The sequence below is a fragment of the Bos grunniens genome, chromosome 5 (genome assembly GCF_055505025.1).
Source record: "Bos grunniens cultivar Pamir isolate PY7600 chromosome 5, Bosgru_T2T1.0, whole genome shotgun sequence".
NCBI lineage: Eukaryota > Metazoa > Chordata > Mammalia > Artiodactyla > Bovidae > Bos > Bos grunniens.
In genome coordinates, this window is record NC_141169.1 from 117,450,671 (window position 1) to 117,470,815 (window position 20,145).

Below are 20,145 nucleotides of genomic sequence, written 5' to 3' on the forward strand. Positions count from 1 at the left end.
CTTTAAACCCTTGGGTATTTTCTTTGTGTATTAATAGGGCCTGCTCTATATTTAGTACTGTTGGAGCCCAGAGCACGCCTCCCCAAATAAGCCTTAATGGCATGTTGAGTTTTTTGAATTAAAATTACTCAAGAAAGAGCTGATGCAGGAGGGACCCTCTGATCCCCCTTGTCTGTGTCTGAAAGCAGGCAGTAAATCTCCATGTGAGAGGCACCCTCCCTGACCCCCGAGGCAGAAGGCCGCTGTCCCCAGAGGCGGATTCAGGGCCCCAAGCCTGTGTGAGCAAACCCGGTATCTTCTGGAATTTACCACCGAGTGCAGGCTCTGGTTAGGTTCTTCACTAACTAAGCACGCAAGCCTGCTTCTTTGTTCTCTCAATTCCTCACAAATGTATCCTTGTCTTGTCTAAAAAGTATAGAAGCTGCCTGCTCTGGCCCACTTTCTTGGTCCTGTTTCTAGGAGACCTCCATGCACACAAATTAAAACTTCTGTTTCTCTTGTTACTCTGTCGATTTTATTGTTAGTCCCACCTGGAGTAGTCAAGATGGGTAGAATGGGGAATTTCCTGCCCCTCAGCAGTGCTCTTTAGAGCTGTCTTGATGGAGTTAGTGAATGTTATTGTCTCTGAAAGTGGCTTACATACTTCATTGTTTTATATGGTTTCTGAGGCTGGACTAAGCTACGGCTCTGAACTTTGACCTTTTTAGTTGGTTACTCAGTCACTGAGACCTGAGTTGAAGCTTCATGGTCCTTGTTTAGAGAGGGCTGATGGCAGGGAGAAGGGGGCAAGTTATTTCCTGGGGGATTTCCAAGTTTAGTTGATTAATTTATACTCTGTCTCTGAAACAAAATTTGAAGTGCTTTTAAAAAAAAATACTTTGTAGCTCATCAGAAATAACCGACTGACACTCCATGGAAGCTCTCCTTGGTTTGGAGCACAGATCAAGAAGTGGGAACCGTGCTTGTTTTTTTTCGTGTTTTTTACATTATTGAAATAGGTGCCAACGTTTAGAAATCAGATTTAACATGAAAATCTAGCTCATCTTTTAAAATAGGTGGGTGTGTCCCCTTTCCCCAAGCCTCTGCTAGCCGTAGGCTGGAGCAGAAATGATAGGCCTTAAGCTTCTTGCTTTCCACAGCCCACACCTGGCCCCGCTTGCCACTCAGGGTACTTACTCCACAACTTCAGACACTGAGTAACTCTAAAGAGATTTGCTAAACTTGAACTATAATTTTTGTGTATAAATTTTGTGTAGTCTAACAGTATACAAATTGGGGGAAATGTAATATGATTTGATATCTGTAATATAATCAAGTTACCAAGCCAAAATAAATAAATACAGCTAGATAAAAGGTAAGGGAGGAAGTTGGAGGGGAAGGAAAAGCCAGATAGGAAAAAGAGGGTTAGCACTCAGAAGTCATGCTGAGGGGTTTGTAGTGTTAAATATGGGTGGTGGCTTTGACTCCTTGCTTCTTAAAGGCAAAGACAGGGAAGAGGACATGATGAATAATGTGATTTATTCTGTCCATCCTTAAGGTGCAAAGATGACACTTGGAGCACAAGTATTTATATGGTCCTGCAGCTCCCAGAGCGGGTGTCTCAGTGGCTTGGGGCGCTTCCGTGCGGTGGTTCTGTGGGAATGCACTTCACCCCTGGCTCCCCCCACCTCCGGTGGTCTGGCTTCATCCAGGGGTGAAGTGTTCCCCTTCACTCCACAGTGAGAGTGCAGAGAGAAACCCCACGTGGTCAGAGCTGAGCTGTGAGCATCTCTTCAATTGTCTAACAGCAATCTGTCTTCTACTGTTAAAGCAGATTCTTGTTTCTCTTGGGGATTCATGGAATGAGGAAATTGGCTGGCATTTAGGTTCCGTGTTGCACACAAAAATTCTTCTCTTCATAACTTGGAGATGCTAGCCAGGAGCAGCATGTGGGAGCGTGAGCAGCGTGTGGGAACCGAGGTGCGGGCTGCGCGGGAGGGAACCGCTCTCCCGGGAAGGGCACTCACCCTGGCTTTCTCTCAACTCTCTCTCTCTCTCCCTCTGCTTCCGTCTCCTTCCCTCCTTCCCACTCCCCAAGCCCCCATCTGTGTGGTTGCACATGCGTAAGCTCAGAGACCTGCTGCTGGCTTGCTGTATCTGAGAATGGATAGTGTCTTGCCCCTCAGGCAATCCTTCATGAGTTTTCTTTCTCATAATTTTACTTTAGGTACAGATACTGGTTGACAGAGGACATGGTTATACCCTCTGTCCAGAACAGGAGATGCAGAGCTTCTGTTTTGAGAGCAAATCTGTAACCCTCATACTCAACAAAAGAATGTGAAATGCAGTACTTGGGTGCAGTCTCAAAACCGACAGAGCTGACCGTACACAGTCACTGTAAATGGGATGTGGGCTGTCGTGGGGATGGAAGTCCGCTTCAGTGGGGATTGTGGCTCCAAGGGTTGTGAGCTTAGTGACCAGGGCAGGTTACTCAGACTCCTTGCTCTGTTCAGTTATCTTTAAAATGGCTAGGACAGTGTTAGCTTCATGAGGTGAACACGAAGCTTCAGTGAGATAATACAGGGAACGGTTGTGTCATAAATCAAGGAGCTGAAGCAGATAGGCCTGACCTACCTCCCCACAAAATTAAGTTATCGATACACGCACTGTTCTGAAAATGACGTTTGGAAATTAGTCTTTTTTTTTTTTTAACTGATGTGCAACAATTGTATCATTTTTCAGAGATACAGCACCCAGAACTATCTTCCAGAGAGTCCTGGATATCTTAAAGAAATCTTCTCATGCTGTTGAGCTGGCCTGCAGAGATCCATCTCAAGTGGAGCATCTGGCTTCCAGTCTGCAGCTGATAACGGAATGCTTCCGGTGTCTCCGGAATGCCTGTATCGAGTGTTCTGTGAACCAGAATTCAATCAGGTACTGTTCTTTCTAGTTACCTTCATGCCTCTGATTATATGGGCTTCCCAGCTGGCACCAGTAGTAAAGAGCCTGCCTGCCAATGCAGGAGATACAAGAGATGCAAGAGATGTGGGTTCAATCCCTGGGTCAGGAAGATCCCCTGGAGGAGGGCCTGGCACTCCACTCCAGTATTCTTGCCTGGAGAATCCCATGGACAGAGGAGCCTGGTGGGCTACAGTCCATGGGATTACAAAGAGTCAGTCATGACTGAAGCTACCTAGCACGCATGCATGCTTTGATTGTATTTCTTTGTGTCTGCGTGCTGGTTCTGCCGTATTGGCTTGTCCAGTAGAAATGATTTTGGCATCACAGCTGCCTGTTTTTATTCAGACTCTCTCCGCGTCTCGGGGACAAGTGCTCTCTGTAGGACTTGCCGTGGGAAACTCTTAGATGAGTATGTAAAGGGACAGCACGTTTAACATTAAGGTTGCTTCCGTTTCTTACTTGCGTTTATAAGTTTAGAGGTATTTGGTTTTCTACATAAAAGTGATTTGAACTTATCTTTGATCCTTTGATTCTGCCTGCCTAAAGGCATATGCAGTTCTAGACTTCACTTATTAGTTGTTAATATTTTAATTAGTTTTCGTGTTTTAATTAGTTGCTCTTGACTTTACTTTGAACCGGGAGCTCATTGTGAATTTCTGAGATGAAATTCACATTGTGAATTTCTCAGCTTTCCTTAAGATCCAGTAAACTTGCCAGCTTTACTTCCACTTAACTTACAGTGTACAACTAAAATGTAATTACAGAGATGAGCGAGAAAATTGCCCTGCGCTGTTCTTGTTCTTTTACAGGTTACACTCTGCTCCCAGAACTGAGCACCTTTCCTCTTTGGTTTTATGGAATCTACTTTTTATTAAAAGTTTTTACTTGAGGGGAAGTCAGAAGCCATAGAGCATGCTCATCTTTATTTCTTGGACTCGAGTGTAGACAGAGCCCAGGGGCCTTGCTGTCAACTGCCAGGATGAGTGAAGTTAAGCTGGTGCAGAAGCCAGTAGAGGGATTCCCTTCACTGCCTGGACCGTCTTACACCTGAGGCTTGGATATGATTAATGAGATTCTTTAGATCAAAGGAGAGGGCAGGGGGGAAGGCGAGGATTTAACTTCAGCACAGAATTGAACATGGCACCCTGTGCAGGTAAATGGATAGACACAGTACTAACCTTGGTGGGGATAGTTAACACTGAGGAAGTGTAACTGGCTATAGACAGATGCAGCAGGCCAGAACTGAGTGTACTTTGTCACTTCCCTGTAAGTGGAGGCCTGTAGTGTGACAGGAGAGGGAAGGAGAGCCCTGGATGGAAATTCTAACCATCTGGGGCGTCAGCTCCTGGAAGAACCATTCATTTCCTCTAGTCAGAAGTACAAGAGAGAGTCCAGTCAACCTCAGCTAAAGCTGATGTTGCCAAGCCTGTCAAGGTTCAGATCTCAAGCAAAATGTATTTTTCTGATGTTTTAAGTTATTAAAGAGTTAATTAAAAAGTAGGATGCTCTTAGGGGCTAGGTCTTTGTATATCCTTTGTCTGAAAATTGCACTTTGTGTGGACAGGAATTATTTTTTGCCAAGGCTGAATGGAACACGGGATTTAATACAGCAGAGCAAACAATCTGAGTCATATGAAATTTCAGGAAGTACTCAGAGAAGACTGTTAAAAGCAGTTAGCCCTGCCTGTAAATATGACCCCTATTGCTGGGGTTGCTGTGCTGTTACTGCAGAGAGCCAGATGAATAGTTCAGGCTCTGTGGTCTCTGTCAGAATGGCTTGGTTCTCCCATTGTAGTGTGAAAGCAGCCATGCGTTGTACGTGAACAAACGCATATGCTGTGTTCCAGTAAAACCTCATTTGTGAGCCTCGAAATTTGAGTTTCATAGAATTCGCATGTCATGAAGTTGCATTTATCTCCTCCCCGAATCTGGCCGATAGAAGCAGGCAGTGCGCCCAGTCACCCGACTGCTGTTTGTATGTGTAAAGGCAAGGGCAGAGAGGGGAGCGGTGTCTTCTCTTCCAAGGCCCCGTATTCGAATAGAGGAAAGGGGCAGTGCTGTCTGCCCACCTGGGCTTGGGGAGGGGAGAGAGGGTCCTAGCCTTTGCACGCCCACCCTGACCCTCTGCCCACCTGGGCTCGGGGAGGGGAGAGAGGGTCCTAGCCTTTGCACGCCCACCCTGACCCTTGTCTTTAGCAGTGAACGTCTTGGCCTAATTCTGATTCATGTTGAGAAGAAGTGAAGAATGTAGGGAGCTATATGAGTTTCTTTTGCTGTTGTAACAAATTACTGCAAATATAGTAACTTAAACCAACAGAAATTTATTATCTGACAGTTCTAGCGTTCAGAAGTCCAAAATCCATTTTTCCGACCTAAAGTTAAAGTGTCAGCAGAGCTGGCTCCTTCTGAGTCTCTAGCAGAGAATCCATTCTCTTGCTTATCTGTTAGTAGCTTCTAGAGTCTGCCTGCTTTCCTTACTTCATGGCTCTGTCTTCCCATCTTCAAAGCAACACTGTAACATCTTCCAGTCTTTCCGACTCTGACCACCTGGTGTCCCTCTGATAAGGACCATTATAGTTACATGAGGCCCACCTAGTAATTCAAGATAATCTTCCCATCTTCAAATCGTTAATCATACCTAGAAAGGTCTCTTGTATTTTCTGACCAGTTCTTATTCTCTGACACCAGCTGGGAGTCCAACAATTCAAATCCAGTCTGACCCTAACTACCTCACATCAGTGGTGTCAGGTCCCATAACTTCGGGACTCAATCTCACAGGACTGTCCCACTTGATGTGAGGTGCAAACGGGGTCCCCAGGTACATTTTTGCCCAGCCGACTGCAAACTCAGGGCTTCCCAGGGTGCCCCTCAAGTTTGATAATTCAGTAGACTGACTCAGGGAAGCACTTTACATTCTGTTGCAAGCGTCCTGTAAAGGGACAGTCACATGGAAGGGATGCGCAGGCGGGGCGGGCACAGAACTTGTAGGCCTTTTTTAGGCCTGCCGTCTTCTGGACACTTTGGTGTGTTCATCAGCCCATTTGAAACCTTTCCAAACTCATTGTTTAGGATTATTCGTGACAGTTCTGTCACATAGGCACGACTGATTGGATCATTGGCCAATGGTAATTGAACTCAGTCTCCAGCTGTCTTCCCTTCCTCTGAAATGGGAGGTTGAGGTTGAAAGTGTCAGCTGTCTGATCTGATCTTATGGTTGGTTCCTGTGGCAGCAGCTCCCTCCTGAAGCCGTCTACAGGCCCAGTGATAGTCATCTAATATATTAGCATAAACTGAGGAGGGGGCTTGTTAGGATTAACGAGAGCCCTTCCTGTCACACAGGGACTTCAAGGATATCAGGAGCTCTGTGCCAGAAACCTGGGGACAAAGATTAAATATATATTTATTATAGCACACCTCTTTTGCCATGTGAGGTAACATAAACTAAAGTTTCAAGTTTAGTATGTGGACGTTTTTCAGTGACCATTATTTCACCTAGCACAGTCTACCCTTTGGCCCCTAAAGATTCATGTCCATACTATGTGCAAAATACCTTCATCTCATCTTGAGATCCCTCAAATTCTTCAACTGTTACAGCACCAACTCAAGTGCAAAATCTTATCTAAGTCTCATTAGTGTCCCAAGTCTTACCGTCTGAATTACATACGGTTGAGATTCTGGGTGTGATTCACTCCGGGGCAGGATTCCTTTTTATCTTTGAGCTCGTGGAACTGGACAGCAGGCTGTCTGCTCCCAAAATACAGTGGAGGGACAGGCATAGGGTAGCAGTTTTAGACATTATCCTCTAAAAAAGGAGAAAATTGAGGGAAGAGAGGAGTCATTGGTCCCAAGCAATTTCAAAATCCACTTGGGCAAACTCAGGTTTTGAGGCTTGGGAATAATCCTCTGTGGCTTGAGGCTCTGCCCACAGAGTCATCTTTCCTTTTTCTTGAAGGGTAAGGGTAACACATATTTTCACCCGAATAGTTTTATCAGTCTTCTTTCATTCTTTCTCTGTGCATTTCATCCACGTCGGCAGGGTTTCTACTGGTGTGACATTCTTAAAAACCTTGTGGGCCTCAAGTGCACGTCATGGGGATTTATGCACCAGTGGGCAGTAGAGAGTGTGCTGTCGAGCTTTCTCAGATGACCCATCTCTGTTCCTGATTTCTGCTGAGATGACCGAGGGGGATGCGGAACATGCCTGATCTCCTTAAAGAGCTCTCTGGGTGATGGAACACTCACCTTGGAGTTCTTCCAAGTCATTAGCAAAAGGTTGTCCAGCCACACCCTCAGCTTTCTCTCCAGAGCACACTTTCCTAACAGTGAACGTTCTAGTTTTCAGCATCTTTTGCTATCTGGATGGACAAGTTCAGTTCAGTCACTCAGTTGTGTCCAACTCTTTGCGACCCCATGAATAGCAGCACGCCTGGCCTCCCTGTCCATCACCAACTCCCGGAGTTCACCCAAACTCATGTCCATCGAGTCGGTGATGCCATCCAGCCATCTCATCCTCTATCATCCCCTTCTCCTCTTTCCCCCAATCCCTCCCAGCATCAGAGTCTTTTCCAATAAGTCAACTCTTCGCATGAGATGGCCAAAGTACTGGAGTTTGAGCTAAGCATCATTGCTTCCAAAGAACACCCAGGGCTGATCTCCTTTAGAATGGACTGGTTGGATCTCCTTGCAGTCCAAGGGACTCTCAAGAGTCTTCTCCAACACCACAGTTCAAAAGCATCAATTCTGGATGGATCAAGAGTTTCCCAAATTATACCTGGCTCCCTCTTAGTCTGCTTTATCTCTCTTTGCATTTTTACCATGTGCAGCAAGAGGGAATCAGGCCACACCGTCAGTATGTCTCTTGAAAATCAGCTCAGCTAAATACCAGTTCCATCTTTTGCTAAGATTCTGCCACGGCAGGAAAAGGACTGCCTTTCTTCCAGTTTCCATGCCCATGTCCTTCACTTCCTTCTGGGGTCTCACCAACGGTGCCTTCAGTGTCCACATTTCTACCAGTGATTTGTTCAAGGCGTCTTGGCTTTTCGTGTCATGCTTCTCAAAAGTCTTCCAGCCTCTGCTTGTCACAGAAGTCCAAAACCACTTCCGTGTATTTTTTATCTGTTACAGCAGCACCCCGTTTTTGCTACCCAAGTCAGTGTCTTGTTGCTACTGTGACAAATTACTAAAGCTTAGTGGTTTAACACAACGTAGATCTATTATCTCACAGTTGTGGGGCTCAGAAGTCTACAGTGGGTCAGCATGGCTGAGTCCCTTTTGGAGGCTCTAGAAGAGAGTCTTTTCCTGGCCTTTTTGAGCTTCTAGAGGCTCCTGCATTTCTTGGCTCATGGCTACCTTCTCTGACTCTTATAAGACCCGTGTGATATACTGGGGCCACGTGGTTAATCTGGGATAGTCTTTTCGTCTCAAGTCCTTAATTTACTCACGACTGCAGAAGTCTCCTTTGCCACGTGAAGTGACACATGGACAGGTTTAGGAGATGAAGATGTGGGTACCTTGGAGGGCCATAAATCTGCCCACCGTAGGAACTGTTAGCCAGTGGTCTCTGCATTCTTGGGATCATCATTCAAAGTGCAGGTTTAAGAACAGGAATGTGTCTGACTTTGTCTTTTTTGAACACCTTATGCAGGAACTTGGGTACAATTGGCGTTGCTGTTGACTTGATTCTTCTTTTTCGTGAACTACGAGTGGAACAGGACTCCCTGTTGACAGGTAACTGACAGTGTGAATTGTGGATTATTTATATCTTTGACAAGGATTTAAATACCACTGCTTTGAGTATTATATCGTTCATTAGAGCAAATGTTCTGTATATTGTGAAACAGAAACTTCATCAGTGATATTGAAGAGTGATCATAGAAGAGAGTTGTAGTAACTTCCTTTCCTCTGTTGTAGGCTGTGTCCGTCCCTCCTGCAGTCATTGGGAGTCCTTGCCTTGGTGCACTTCTGCATGTGACTGCCTGTGGAGACAGGGCCTTTACACAGAGGATTAAGATGAAGTGTGGTCTCAGGGGTGGGCCCTAATCTGGCGAGACTGGGGTCCTTACAGGAAGGGGAGATTAAGACACAGACAGGCGCAGGGGACTGAGCTCGTGAGAACACAGAAGATGACCATCTGCAAACTGAGGAGAGAGGACTCAGGAAACCAGGCCTGCCAACTGGAAGAAAACAAATTCTTGTTCAAGCCCCTCAGTCCGTGGTGCTTTGTGAAGGCAGCCCTAGCAGAGGGAGTGTCTTTTAACACGTGTGGTGTGTCAAGCCCTCTCCTGGGTGTTGGGTGTGATCTGAACAGTGACCATAGCATACAGACATGTCTGTCTGCAGGGTGCTTATGTTCCAGTGAGGGCAGCCTTGCATTACATATATTAAATAAGTCAGATGTATAGCACGACAGAGAAGGAAGTTAGCTCTGATTGTTAATAGCTGCTGATGTGGGATTAAGAGGAAACCATGCTCCTTAATATGAAGACAGGAACTCCTTCCAGGCTTTGGGAGGTTTTTGGTTGTTGGGCTACTTGCATCAGCACAACTCCTTTGGACAGGGGTTATTATCATAACATTATATTTTAAAAAACAGAATTTTAACAGATGGTCTCTTTACCCTAAGAATTGAAATACTTGTTGGTAAACCTGTTATTTAATAAGAACGTTTCAAATGTATTAAATATCCAGTTTATAAAATGTACTAGATTGGAGGTGAAGAAAATTCTTTTTTAGCAATAATTCAATGAGTCATTATTTTTAAATGAGAAATCTCCAGCTGTATTTAAAATATGATTTGATTTATAAGTTAATTTATACACAGTTCTTAATGCCTATGCTTACATAAAGTGAAGTGTACTTCTGTGTGTGTTAGTGGGACGCTGCTGTGGGAAGGTGGAGAGAGGATTTGAGCTGATCATTTTTCTGCACAGGCCTGGAAACCGAGGCCCATGGGAGACAGGCTAAGTGAGCTGCTGGAGGTGCTGCCTGGCTTGGCATAATTCTCATCCTCCTGTGATGTCTTAGTATTTTCATTTAAGACGCATTTGTTAAGATTCCCGCATCATTCTGTTTGATTTAGTATTCTTCCTCTGGGATGTTGTAACTATTTACTTATTTGTTTTTGATTTTTAAAGTTTTTGGGGAGTGGCCTACACCACATGGCATGTGGGACCTTAGTTCCCTGACCAGGGATCAGACTGGCACCCCCTGCATTGGAAGCTTGGGGTCTTGCCTTAAGCCCTGGCCCACCAGGAAAGGCCCGGTAATTATTTTTTGAACTAATTAAATCATGCAAGAATTTGTACACAAAGTGTTTGCTCTAAGTTTTTTGAAACAGCAGTAATTTCTTGAGTATTCTCAATTTGGCAGGGTGTAGGATTAGGTTGTAACGTGTTTTAAAATGTTATGTATTTAAAGGTATTTTCATAGCTCCATTTTATGATAAAGCAAAAGCCTCAGAGCTCAAATTAGAGGATTAAAGATCAGCAATAAAATACAGATTTCACTCCCTTGCCTGGAAAGGCAGTTATTTTTGAAGTCGGACTGTGGTGTGGTAATTCAGACAGGGAGTTCAGAATGTACTACGTTTTGTAATTGCTGTGAAGTATGATGTGGTGGGTAGTATGTCCCTGACAGAGCTGAGGAACTCGGGTGGGCAGGAGATGGCTTCTCTCATAATGATGGATTCCTAAATAAGATGCCCGGAGGAAGCTGCACACACGCTGTGATTAAATAACTATTAGTGAGGAGCCGGCCTCCTCCACGGTGCTAGGATCCCGTCCCCACTCGCCCACTCAGAGGTCAGCTCTCCTCCCAGCGCTTTCTGCCCTCCGCTCCACCGTCTGTCCGCATGTAATAGGATGTGCTCTCCTGTTCTCCACGGTCCCTCAGTGGCTGCGGAAGATCGGTTACTTGGTGTTTACAGTATAGGATAAAAGATTATTCTGTTCCTTCTTCTCAGGATCAGTTTTCTGTTCCCTGAAGCAGATAGATGATCTAACAGAAAAATCTGAGGAGCCAGTTTCCAAAACTGTTAATGAACTAGTTTGTCATTGATGAATAAGTTAGTCATTTGGTTGGTGGCTTGGCTGTTCGTTGATATTTACCAGTCAGAGAGAGTCCATCTTTATAGACCTGTTTTAGGTACGGCGCATTGAGAGTTGTTCACAGTCCGGGTAGTTGCAGTTGTATCAGTAATTAATGCGTTTCTTGCTGCTGGGACATTCCCGTAATGTAATTCACCACCTGAAAGTGAACAGTTGGGTAGCATTTGGTGCATTGACAGTGTTGTACAGCCACCGCCTCTGTCTGACTGAGAGGTTCTCATCCCCTGAGAGCTTGCTTCCCACTCCCCGCTCCTGGCCACCACCATTCTGCATTTTGTCGCTCTGGGTTTGCCAAGTCTGGATTTTTCGTATAAATGGAATCATAGAATTATGTGACCTTTCTTGTCTGGCTTTTTTCACTTAGCATAATGTTTTTTGAGGTTCATCCACATTGAGCGTGTGTCAGTGCTTCGTTTATTTTTATGACTGAGTGATATTCCGTTGGATGCACAGACCACATTTTTGTCCATCTGTTCATTCATTGTTTCCATGGTTTGACTCTTGGGCCACTCTGGCTATTTAGAATAATGCTGCCACGAACATGCGTGTACGTGTGTTTATCTGAGTGCCTGTTTTTTTCAGTTCTTTTGAGTATATACCTAGGAGTGGAATTGGTACATCAATTTTATATTTAATTTTTTAAGAAACTGCCAAACTTTTCCTTTTATATTTTCACCAGCAGGGTTCCAGTTTCTCCACATCCTTGCTGACGTTTGTTTCCTTTCTCTGGATTATAGTCAGCCTCGTGGGTGTGAAGTGCATCTCACTGTGGTTTTGATGTGCGTTTCCCTAATGACTGACACTGTTGGACATCTTCTCATGAGCTTTTTGGTTATTTATAAATCTTTGGGGAACTGTCTATTCAAATTCTTTGCCCAGTTTTTAATTGGGCTGTTAAATTTCGTTGTCAGGTTGTGAGAGCTATTTGTTTATTGTGGATACTAGGAGTTACGTTGAATCTGTAGACCCACTTGGGGAGAACTGCCACCTTAACGATAGTGTTCTGGCCCATGAGTGTGGGACATCTCTTGCGTTTGTTTAGGTCTCCTTTAGTTTTTCAGTTGTGTCAATTTCAAGTAGATAACTTGTGTTTATTAGTGGAGTTGGAAGGATATTACTGAGGCAGGGAGGGGAATGGAAGTGATGTTTCTCATGCCTTCTTGAAAGAGGCAGCCAGTGAAGTTAATGAGTCTTATTTGGATTCAAGAACGAAACTTTGGTGCCACGATGAAACTTAAACACATTTTGTAGTGCGTAAGTTCAAACCTAATAAAATCTTTTTTTAAAAAGTGTTCTAGCTCCTAATGCAGCGCCTGTACTCTCTTTTGATTCTTTTTCTGTGAGAACCTTATTCTTCATAGATTTTTAGCTGGATATTGGTGCCAGAGTTTTGTTACCGCTCTTGAGGTAAGAACTATAATTACGTTGTCAAAATAATATTTAGAGTATTATTTTCAGAGAATAATTGCAGTGGTGTGACGAATATCTTATGCTCATCAAATTTTATGTAAACACAGGCATGAGTTATTTTAATTGAGTTATTGGTGTTGTTTTTGGCCTTTTGTTCTTCCCTAATCTATAAAAATAATGTTGGGCTTTTTGAGGGGCTTTGTAACATTTGCAATATTTACATAAAGATCAGTTGATAAGCTGTTTGGTAAAAGTAAACTGTCATTTGTACTTGCCTTGAGTTTTCTTTTCTTGTTTCTAGCATGTCTTTAAACCTTTTCCTTCCCAGAATTGTGTTCTGATTCAGAGAGCTAATTTTTAGTTGCCTCATGAGTTGTTGGGTTCGTTGGCTTTCAGACTAACTTATATTGTTGGCTCTTCTTGTGTGTGTTAAAATTTTACAAGGATTTCAGTGTTAATATTCTGAAATATTCAGAAGAAATATTAATGTCATTTTAAACTATGACAAGATTAAAATGATTTTTTTATTATGAACATTTTATAAAATTTTATTATAGAGTAATTTTTTAAATAAATAAATTTTTACAAGGCCTTAATATGCATCTCTGGAGTTATCATCAAAACAGTTTTTCATCTGATTCCAAAGAGGATTAGGCAAAAAAAAAACCCCAGAGAAACGGGACTTATTCCCTGGCTCATCCCTCTGTCCAGTAATTTCTCCTTATTTAATTTCTATAAGAATTTATCTTTTTGTCCAAGTCTGACACATAATGTATGCCAGCACCCTTTTTCCCTCCCATGGCCGGTCATTAGTCAGTCAGGCACTCTTCTTGGCGGACTTAGAGAGTAATTTTTAAAAGCCCAAAAAAATGAGAAGAAAAATAACCGTCGTCATCTGTGCAGGCTGCGTTAGACGCTGCTTTTCAGTCATCTTAGTGTCTGTGAGTAGGGTGTGAACGTGTGCTTGCAGTCTTGCGTCCTGCTTTATTTTAGATTAAATGTTAACTTAATTCAGTTTTGAGGGTCTTGCTTCAGCATTTTGTTTGCATAGTTTTTTTTATCTCAGTGTTTTGCTTTTTGCCCACAGTTTCGCAACTCTGCTTTGAGCGGCCAAAGTCGCGTTACTCTGAATAAGTGACTAGCACGGACCGCTCACACGCCTCGGCCTTCTCCATCTTCACAGCTGCTCTGCCTCTGAGGTGCTAGAGCAGCAGCGACGGGCTTTGAAGGGAAGCCTGGGTTTCGGGACCCTGAGGACAGAGCCCCGCATGCCCAGCAGAGCAGGGGTCTAGGAGGGTGGAAGCCTGCAAGTCCTCTGCCCTTGAAAATGTCCCCTGGTTGCTGCCTGGCGGGATTTCCATTAAGGGAGCAGGGCCTTGGTTTCATCCCAGCTTCTCCTGTGGCTCCTTCCCGACGAGCTGGTCGCCATCCCTGGGAGGAGCTGCAGCTTGTTCTCACCCGTCCTGCTCCTGCCACTTGTGGGCTTGGTGGCCCGGGCTGGTGACCCGCTCTTCCGAGCTCTGGTGACTGTGCACAGGGGGAGGCTGTCGCCCCCGAGGCTATGGAGGTGTTGTGGGGTTCAGTGGGATGATGCAGACAGAACGCAGGCGTCCGCTCTTAGGAAACAGCGCGTGCCTCTTGGCACTGTCGCCTCTGGCCTCCCGCCTCGGCTCTGGAGGCTGTGTTCATGCCTGTGCTCCTTCCTCAGGAGTGTCCCGCTCTGTTTTCACTCGGGCTCTCGACCCTCCACTCTGCCTGTATGGGCCGCCCTGGCCCCGAAGGAACCACTACAAGAACAGCAAACAGGAGGCTGTGGGCGCTGACCCCACAGCATGGGTGCCGGGCGGGTGGAGCTGGGGCCCGTGAGGCACTGGCCTTCGGTCTCAGGTGTGAGCTGAGGCGGGGCTGGGGCAGGGGTGGGCGGCCAGGCGTCCACAGCAGTGTCTGCGACTGCAGACTACACACCGGGGTCGGGTGCCCATGGGAAGTGGCCGGCTGTCTGTCCTCCTGGGTGTGCGGTCCGGGGCGGCAGCCATTGTGGACCAGGGCCCTGGCTTGTTGCTGACCTGGGCCATGTGCTTGACCACTGTGCCTCCGTGTCTTCACCCAGAAAATGGAGATGACGATCCCTGCCACATGGTGGAAGTTATAGTAAATAAGAGTCTATGTAAATAAAGCACTTAAGCACAGTGCGAGTGGCATCAGTGATTGTCCAGTGTTGGGCGTTGCTCTGGTTCCGAGACTGTCGTCGCGCAGCTTTGAGCTTAGCCATCTGTGCCGTTCAGGGTTGCTGGGGTAAGCGGTGTCCACAGACTCGTGTCTCCTCCGTGTTCTGTGAGGTTCAGCCAGCGGAGGATCTCGTGGCTGAGTGGAGGCAGCAGGAAGGAGAGCGACGGCTCCCCACTCGTGTCTCCCTCGAATGGCCCCCTTTCTAGCTCCCTTCCCCCAGGAGCCTTTTGGTTTTCCCTCTGAGACACCTGTCAGCCAGCCCTTGCTGAGGCCCCGCGCTCAGGGAGGTCTGGGCCCCCTCTGCGGAGCCCCCAGGCTCCTGGGTGCTCAGAGCCTCACCCCTTCCCCTTGGGTCTCCAGTGTTAAGGGTGGTGAGTGGTAGTTTCCTGTAGCCTTAACCTCCTTGTTACCTCAGTGTTGCCTTTTTAGTTTAACTAATGGCCAGATATTAAATTTTCTTTGTTAAAGAATAGTTTGGCTTCTTTGTCTGATGACACGGTCCTGGCGGGCTGAGCTGTGTGTGTTTTCCAAGGCTGTGCCTGACAACACCTTTTCTTGCTCCCCTTTCCCTTCCTCCCTGCTGCCGGGCCCTTTTCTCCATCTCTGCACCAGCTGGGGTGCAACCAGGAGACGGAAGCCGCATTGCAATGTGAAAAGGGAAAATTTAAAGGAAGAATTACTAACTGTAACAAAGGCTTGAGATAATGGGGGATTGACTACTAAGAAGTAAGGAGGATGCCGAAGAATACAGGAATTGCACACAGGAGGAGCGGCCAGGGCCCCAGGGCTGAGATGAGTGTCTCAGGAAGGAGCTCCCCGCTCCTGCTGAGGTCTGAGATCCAGGCCTCCTTGTGGAGGGCGTGGTGGTGCTGAAGTCGCTGAGGGCTGATGTTGGTGGAACCTGCTGGACACCCACCCTCTGGGGTACAGGGGGACATCGTCCACAGGCTGCTTCCAGGACATGGAACTGGCTTCGAAGTGTCTCGAGGAAGCTCCTGCTGCTGGACACTGCTGGTTGTCCTGCTGTGCGGGAGCGCGTCTCTGGAGAAGCTGTTCGTGCAGGAGGTGAGCCCAGAGAAGCAGGAGAAGCCGGGCCAGAGGATGTCCCCAGAACCAGAGGGGAACTCTCCCTTCCCCACAGGGCAGGCTGGGCCAGCTGATGGAGGAGGCGTCTGAAGACCTGCCTTTATGTCTGCAGAGCAGGCCGAGAAGCTAAGAGGAAGCAGTTGGTGGCTGGTTCTCAGGCAAAAATAATTCAAATGTGCTTTGTTCACGGGTGTAAAGGACTTCAGAGAACCTGTAGTTTCCAGTGCATTGCGTTCTCATGAACGCTTTGTTATCTCTAACTGAAATTTTTGCCAGTCTGGTGTGTGTGTAGTACAATCTTGTGGTTTTCCCATGGGCTTGAGTGCTTTTTCTTACATACGTATGTGTATGTAGACACACGGACTTCCGGGTGGCTCAGCGGTAAAGAATCTGCCTGCCAAGCAGGAGATGCGGATTTGATGATCTCCTGGAGAAGGAAATGCAGCCCACTCCAATATTCTTGCCTGGGCAATCCCATGGACAGAGGAGCCTGGCGGGCTGCAGTCCGTGGGCTTGTAAAGAGTTGGACATGACTGAGCGCCTGAACAGCAATAACATGTATACACATATATGTTCTGTGGATTTGGACAGATGTGTAGCACATGTGTCCATCATTGTAACATCATACAGAGAAGTTTCACTGCCCTAAAGATCCTCTGTGCTCCGCCTGTTCACACCCCCTCCTGGCCCCCAACCCCTGGCGGCCACTCGTCTGCTCACTGTCTCCATAGTTCTGCCTTCTCCAGAATGTTGTAGACTTGGACTCACGCAGTATGTAGCCTTTTCAGATTGGCTTTTCATTTGGTGTTTAATGTTCCTTTTCATAGCTTGGTCGCTCATTTCTTTCTAGTGCCGAATAATACTGCATCGTCTGGATGGGCCTCAGTTTATTTATCCATTCGCCTACTGAAGGGACATCTCGGCTGCTTCCAGGTGTTGGCAGTTAGGAGTAAAGTTGCTGTAAACATTGATGTGCAGGGTTTTGTATGGGCATAAATTTGCATTTCCTTTGGGTAAATTCCACGGAGTGCGACTGCCGAGTTGTGTGCTGAGAGTTTGTTTGGGTTTGGAAGCAGCCACCAGACTGTGTGATGAAGTGACTGCGTGAGCCTCGTCCCACCCACAGTGAGCCAGGGTTCCTCCGTGCCACGTCCTCGCCTGCGCTTGACAGCATGCTGGGTTTTGTCCAGAATTCTGCAATTTTATTTGCTAAAATAGTCTAAATATGTCAACTAGGTTGTTATTAAATCTTACTCAAATCTTCTAAATATGCTGATCGTTTTGTCTGCTTGTTTTATAATTTACTGGGAAAAATATATTGTTATTGCTGAATTTAACTGAATTTTTCTCTTTGCTCTATACTTTTGTCCATTTTTCTTTTATATATATTTGAGACCGTGTTATTAGGTGATTCCAATTTAAATTATGCCTTTCTGATAAATTCTGAAATGACTTTTTAAAAAACCTTCGAATAATGCTTTTTGCCCTGAAGTTCGCTATGTCTGATTTTAAGTGGTGTATGACCACCTTTATAGGCTAGTGTTTGTCTTGTGTATCTTTTCACCGTTCTTTGACCATCAGTGCTTCTGTAGCTTTGTATTTACATGTATGTTTTAAATCCAGTCTAAGGGTAACTGTTTCAACTGGAACACATATTCCGGTGATATTGAATGTGATTACAGGTAAATCTGTGCCTACAGTCACAGTCTTTTTTAACAGTTAGTTACTTTTGTATGAGAATATTGTTTTGATGAGGGCTCTCCTGGTGGCTCAGCCGTAAAGAAGCCACCTGCCAATGAAGGAGACTTGGATGTGATCCCTGGGTCAGGAAGAGCCCCTGGAGAAGGAAGTGGCAACCCACTCCGGTGTTCTTGCCTGGGAAATCCCATGGGCAGGGGAGCCTGGCGGGCTACAGTCTGTGGGGTCGCAGAGTCAGGCACGACTTGGCGACTGAACAGCAGCAGCATGCGTTGTTTTGGTGAGGCGTTTTCATACTAGCGTCATGCCTGAAGTTTCCCTGTGGTGAGAGGCCTGCACAGTTGAGAGAAGCTAGCAGAAACTTCTTGTTGGATAATATGAGGAATATTTCTCTTCAGGATATATTTTAGTGAGTTCAGACTCTCTTCGTCACAAATCTGTTTTGCTCTTGTCAACCCTCAGCATTTCGCTGTGGCCTGCAGTTTCTCGGCAACATCGCCTCCCGGAATGAAGACTCCCAGTCTGTTGTCTGGATGCATGCATTCCCAGAGCTCTTCTTGTGAGTATATTGATAAGAATTTTTCTGACTTCTGAGAAGGTTGTAGTTCTATCACTCTACTTAGATGAAGTTCCAAAACAGGAAGCGCTAACCTTGGTAATAGAACTCAGGGCAGTAGTTGCTCTTGGCGGGCGGTGGCGGGTTCAGTAGCTGCTGGGAGAAGGCGTGAGGGCGTCCCCTGGGTTGAGTGTTCAGTATCTTGGTCTGGGTGGTGGTCACATAGGTGTGTGCATATCTAGTAATTTATTGGGCTGTACACTTAAGATTTGTGCTCTTCATTGTGGGTCAGTTTTTACTTTATGTGAATAAAAGTTTTGGTTATGTAAATACTGTTAAGGACACGTTTTAGTAAGGAAAAAATTTAAAAGAAAAAATTATAAAGCGTTGAAGTATGGGTGATGAATGAATCACATATTTATTAACTGAGCATTTCTTATGTGCTCAGCGCAGTGCTGTGCGTTTTGGTAGATACGGACAAGTGTAAGATGTTGGGAAATCAATGTGTTTGTCTCAGCTGGTTCATGGTATTGTTTCTGGTGATTTACTACTTTGCATTGATCAGCTGTGTTAGTGCATAAGAAACGGAGCCTTGAGATGAAAGGTGGGCGGGTGATGGCCACGGGAACGGCCTGTCCAGGAGCAGGAGGCCTGCCTCTGATCCGGGGTCCGCTGCAACCAGGGGGTGTCTTTGGTGGTGGCCACAGCGTAAGCACCAGAGCAGCTGGTGTCCAGAGGCCCTGAGCTGGTGTTTACTGTGCATTTCCCACCCTACGTAAGTCCCCTGTGCTTCCCTGGTGGCTCAGTGGTAAAGAATCCGCCCGCAATGCAGGAGACACGGATTTGGTCCCTGGGTGGGGAAGGTCCCCTCGAGAAGGAAATGGCAACCCACTCCAGTATCCTTGCCTGGAGAGTCCCATGGACAGAGGGCAGGCTCCATAACTTAGTGACTAAACAACAGCAGCAGTGTACCTGCAGGGCAAGCGGCACTGTCCCCGTTTGGACAAATGGCGGAGCTGATGCTAACCATTGGTGAATGGCGCAGCTGCAGCGGGAGCCCTGTGCTGCCCGCGGGGTCCAAGCCTACCCTTTTTAAATACCAGCTGCCCAAACTCTGTGCTGTGATTGTGTAGGTTTTCTGGACTCATCTGTACAGAGTTAGGATGAGGTAAATCTCATGCTCTCTCTGTCTCACTGCGTTGGTAACTGGTTCTCAAACTCCTGTCACTAGAGTTGAAGGCAAAAAATCTTTATGGTTAGTAATAATTGAGCTTAGGTTGGAAGGAAGAGTTGGTGGAATTCAAGCTATAGAAATAAACACCGCTCACTTTTGAGAATTTGTTCTTTAAAACTGTCTGAGCACCTCATATTTGCCAAGTTCTGAATTAGCTGATTGGAGAAAGGGTAACTTAGGTATATCCTGCTGCTGCTGCCGCTAAGTCACTTCAGTCGTGTCCGACTCTGTGTGACCCCATAGACGGCAGCCCACCAGGCTCCCCTGTCTCTGGGATTCTCCAGGCAAGAACACTGGAGTGGGTTGCCATTTCCTTCTCCAGTGCATGAAAGTGAAAAGTGAAAGGGAAGTCACTCAGTTGTGTCTGAGTCTTAGTGACCCCATGGACTGCAGCCCACCAGGCTCCTCCATCCATGGGATTTTCCAGGCAAGAGTACTGGAGTGGGGTGCCATTGCCTTCTCTGTAGGTATATCCACTACTCCCCAAAGCCCATCCTGGAAGCGTGTCATTGTGTAAAAAGGGATGTGACTCAGGGGAGGCCAGGTGTCATAGGAACACAGGAGAGGTCCTGAACAGGGCAGCCGGAGTTTACCTGGTGGTTGTACATTCGTTTCAGACCTGGTGCTCACAGAAGCCAAGGAGGTCTTGCTGTCGTGTTCCATTTTTGTGTCAAAAAACACTGAAAGAAGTTATGTGACTTCACTCTCTATGCGTTTGTGAGACAGATACAACCAGGTTTGAACTCAGCTTTGGCAGGTATTGGCTTTGTGCCCTTGGGCAAGTAAAGTCAACACATTCTTCATCTGTGAAAAAGGGTAATACCTCCTCCAGAAGAGTATTACGAGGTTTAAATGAAAAGAAGTCCTGCCATAGTGCATGACCGTAA

The 20,145-nt window shown here is 46.1% G+C and overlaps 1 protein-coding gene across 1 annotated transcript in view; it reads left to right on the plus strand.

The window, feature by feature from the left end:
- Positions 1-20,145, plus strand: part of ATXN10 (ataxin 10) — a 138,917-nt gene that overhangs the window by 22,751 nt on the left and 96,021 nt on the right. The window contains exons 2-4 of the mRNA XM_086403283.1: positions 2,722-2,913; positions 8,585-8,667; positions 17,931-18,027. Coding sequence (XP_086259409.1) covers positions 2,722-2,913; positions 8,585-8,667; positions 17,931-18,027 — 372 coding nt within the window. The remainder of the gene's footprint in view (positions 1-2,721; positions 2,914-8,584; positions 8,668-17,930; positions 18,028-20,145) is intronic.